The 3,578-nt window shown below is 46.7% G+C and overlaps 1 protein-coding gene across 1 annotated transcript in view; it reads left to right on the top strand.

Moving 5' to 3' along the window:
• The window catches only part of LOC106811337 (glycerate kinase-like), a 12,277-nt gene extending 9,877 nt beyond the window's left edge, over window positions 1-2,400 (top strand). The window contains exon 8 of the mRNA XM_014814919.1: window positions 865-2,400. Coding sequence (XP_014670405.1) covers window positions 865-1,728 — 864 coding nt within the window. The 3' untranslated portion in view covers window positions 1,729-2,400. The remainder of the gene's footprint in view (window positions 1-864) is intronic.
• The last annotated feature ends 1,178 nt before the right edge of the window (window positions 2,401-3,578 follow it).

The raw sequence follows: 3,578 nt of genomic DNA, 5'->3' as shown, positions 1-3,578 counted from the left end.
CGACGTACGTACGTACGTACGACGTACGTACGTACGACGACGTACGACGTACGTACGTACGACGACGACGACGACGACGACGAGAGACGAGAGAGAGAGAGAGAGAGAGAGAGAGAACGCACGCACGAACGCACGCACGCACGCACCCAGAATTATACAGGCACGGCACACATGGCGCCACAGAGGCGAGTTATCTTATAGCGTAGATCGCGTACGTAGGCGCTTATCTGTAACCGGCACTTCTCTCTCTCTCTCTCAGCAAAAACATCAGCCAGTTGTGTAAAATGCGCGATGTTACGATTCTCGCTATCGGATTCGCGCAGATCCGTATAGCGGGCGTCGCGAGATGCTACGTAGAACACCCCCGCGGTCGCGTGCGGCCAGCTCCCGTGGAAGTGCGAGGCTTGTCTGCTCTCGAGCGGTCGGGAACAGCGCCTCTTTTGCGCAACGCCATCTTGTACCCGGTCTCTCTGGACGATTTGATGATCCTGACATTAATTGCTTGCTATGTGCTATGTATGAGTCACGAGTGTATGTTTACATCGAGCAACATATAGTAAAATAGGAAGTATAATGCAGCAATTTAACCATAAAAAGTGAACAGAATTACTTTCATTTTGTGAAAAAGTGGAAATATTTTTTTACTTTTACTATTTACGGTGACGTAATCACTTTAATATACATACCAAATAATGCTAGTATTATTCAAATATTAATTTCTATTTTAATTACTTACATTACATTGTGCGCGACAATAAAAATATGTGCCATTTGTTAGGAAATAATTTTAATCAATTAATAATAAAAAAGAAGAAAAAAGTAAACTCAACGTAGTAATTATCACCTCAACGTTCACATCTTCAGGTTCTTGCGCTGCTTCTCTCGGACATCGTCGGAGACCCACTCGAGCTCATCGCGAGTGGACCAACTGTCCCGGATAACTCTGGCCCAGACCCCCTCGCCATCCTCTATCGTTACAGCCTTGAGGATGCGATACCGGGGAGTGCCTGGTCGATACTGTGCGAGACTGACCGGCGCGGTGCGGACCCTGGCGTCGCCGCGCGCGTGCAGAACGTGCTCGTTGGCACCAACGCACTCGCTGTCGCCGCGGCCCGTGCGCGCGCCGCTGCGCTCGGCTACCGTGTTCTCGTGGTCAGCGAAACCTTGACCGGTGAAGCGCGACGCGTCGGCGCGATGTTCGCGCGTCTGCTGTCGCGCGTCCGCCGGACGTACGACGCGGTTGCCGACGGCGACCTGGCGGCTGCGCGTCGCGTCGCAGAGGCGTGGGACGATGTACCGGCGGCGTGGCGTGACGCGGTGTGCCGGGACGAGGCGTTCCTGGAGGGAGTCGCGAGCGGCACTCCACTGTGTTTCATCGCCGGAGGTGAGACGATGGTCACGCTGCAAGGCACAGGGAAGGGAGGGCGCAACCAGGAGATGGCGCTAGCGTGGGCGCTGGAAAATTGCGACGATGCGTTCGCATCGTTTCTTAGCGCAGGCACCGACGGCCAGGACGGCCCCACGGACGCGGCTGGTGCCGTTGCCAGTACACAGATGGCGCTACCTGTTGACTCTCAGATGTATTTGGACAACAACAATTCCTACAGTTTCTGGGAGAAAGTCGACGAGAGTTCAAATGATGGCAGCTTTCGGCGCTTGCTGAAAATAGGATTAACTGGTACAAACGTGATGGACATACAAGTTTTGCTCGTGAAACTTGCAAAGTAATGATGTTGCTAGGCATTGCAATGTTATGGGAACCAGCAACAAGCGATTTATATGTAGAAGAACTGCTCCCATCTGGCATGCTGGTCCAGGCAACTCTTATCATGCAGAATTATTCTCTGTGTAGTTCCACAGAAGTGATCACACCTATTGCAATGTTAAATTGCAACTGGCAATTTGCAATGTTGCTCGTTCGGGAAATATGTGATTTTATTTATACAATTCACCTGCTTATTTATTGTTTCCCGTATTTAAAATATATTGAATCATGAGAGCACACCATTGTCAAACCTCAAAATAAGTGTGCCTTAGGTTTGGTTAGGCTTTGCTCAGGTTGCGTGTTGTTTTTATAGGCGTGCGCTTCCATAAGTAATACAGTTTTAATTGGCGAAATCAAAGTGCCAAGGGTACCTGATTAGAGGATTAACTTTAACTACACTACTTTAGTTTGCTATTAGTATTAGGACAAGAAGGTATTGCTGAACTTTGTTACTACATATATAGCTTGTTTCTGTATATTACATTAGAACTCATCGAATGAGTGAGAACGTCTGCGATAACCACACGTCATGGGCTTCTCAATGCGGATACGCTACAATATTAACGTGAAATTCACGTTTCTTGTATGATCATTGTCAACATAATAAATTATTGCAACTATTGGTTCTCATATTAGATTGTCTTATTTCTTATACTATAAAAAAATGTTTTTTTTTCTGTTTTTTTTTGCAAATCACCAAGCCCTGTGTAATATTTTCCTTGCATGAAAACGTCATCTGCTTTTGCATTGACAGAAACACTCGTTTGTCCTGTGTATAAATATATGTATGATCAGAAACTGAGATGACCTCAATAAGATCAGGTAAACTCAATTTCAGATAAGGTAAACGATTCAGTGGGTGGAGTCTAATTGATCGTCTAGCTGTGATGGTGGTATTTGTTGACAGTTGTACTAGGAAGAAGAGCATGCATAACCTACATGGGGTCGTGTAAGGGTCTGCACTGTGTGATTAAGGATCAGCTATTATCATGGAAGACAGTTCTGGCCACAAAAACCATGATTTTTCATGGTAAAAAAATAATTACCCTATGAGGTCTAATATTATATCACAAAGTCCATAGAATCTTATTTCGTTATTGTAATGTGATTGCTTGTTAAAAATAATGTGGTGGTAAAAGCCAATGATCACCGCCATCCGTACATGCAGTAGCAGCATGTAAATTCAGCACTCACACACGAGGGTATAACACCCATCCTACTAATCATGCTACTGCCACAAGTCTCTCGATCTGCACGTCGCGTCGAGTGTAAACCCCCCGAGTAAGTAGTAACCACGGCCAACATCGCCGGTAGCGATTTAACCAGCAGGGAATTTGAGGTTAGTGATTTTACCGACGGTCTTGTGTTGTGGCATACTTACACAACGACATCTATCTATCTATCTATAGAAGGTGCACTGCCGATTAGCAACCTGCAGGCTACAGTGATGGTTCTTACAGATGCAGTAATGAATTATAGGCTAGACCCGCTTGCAATGTAACCTGATCGGCATCTCTGCGATTGTCTCTTTCGCTCTCATCATCCATATTGTTGCATGTACGTGGCGAGGGAGAGATTTATGAAAGCGCTGGCTGATCTGATCTGGGCTGGGCTGATCTGTGAAGCTTGATATCGCTGCTGCAAAGGTCATATATGTTGCACACCTATCAGCAACGATGTTGCAAACCTGTAAAGCCTCAATTTGCAGCACACCTATGCAGACGTCCCAAGTGTCCCGGTCTCACCGGGATCGTCCCGGTGCGACATGCTGGTCCCGGTGTCCCGTTAAGAGTCCAGAAAGTCCCGGTCATAA

Source organism: Priapulus caudatus, unplaced genomic scaffold (genome assembly GCF_000485595.1).
Source record: "Priapulus caudatus unplaced genomic scaffold, Priapulus_caudatus-5.0.1 Scaffold529, whole genome shotgun sequence".
Taxonomy (NCBI): Eukaryota; Metazoa; Priapulida; class Priapulimorpha; order Priapulimorphida; family Priapulidae; genus Priapulus; species Priapulus caudatus.
Note: the sequence above shows the minus strand (reverse complement) of the source record. Positions and strands in the feature narration are given on the sequence as shown.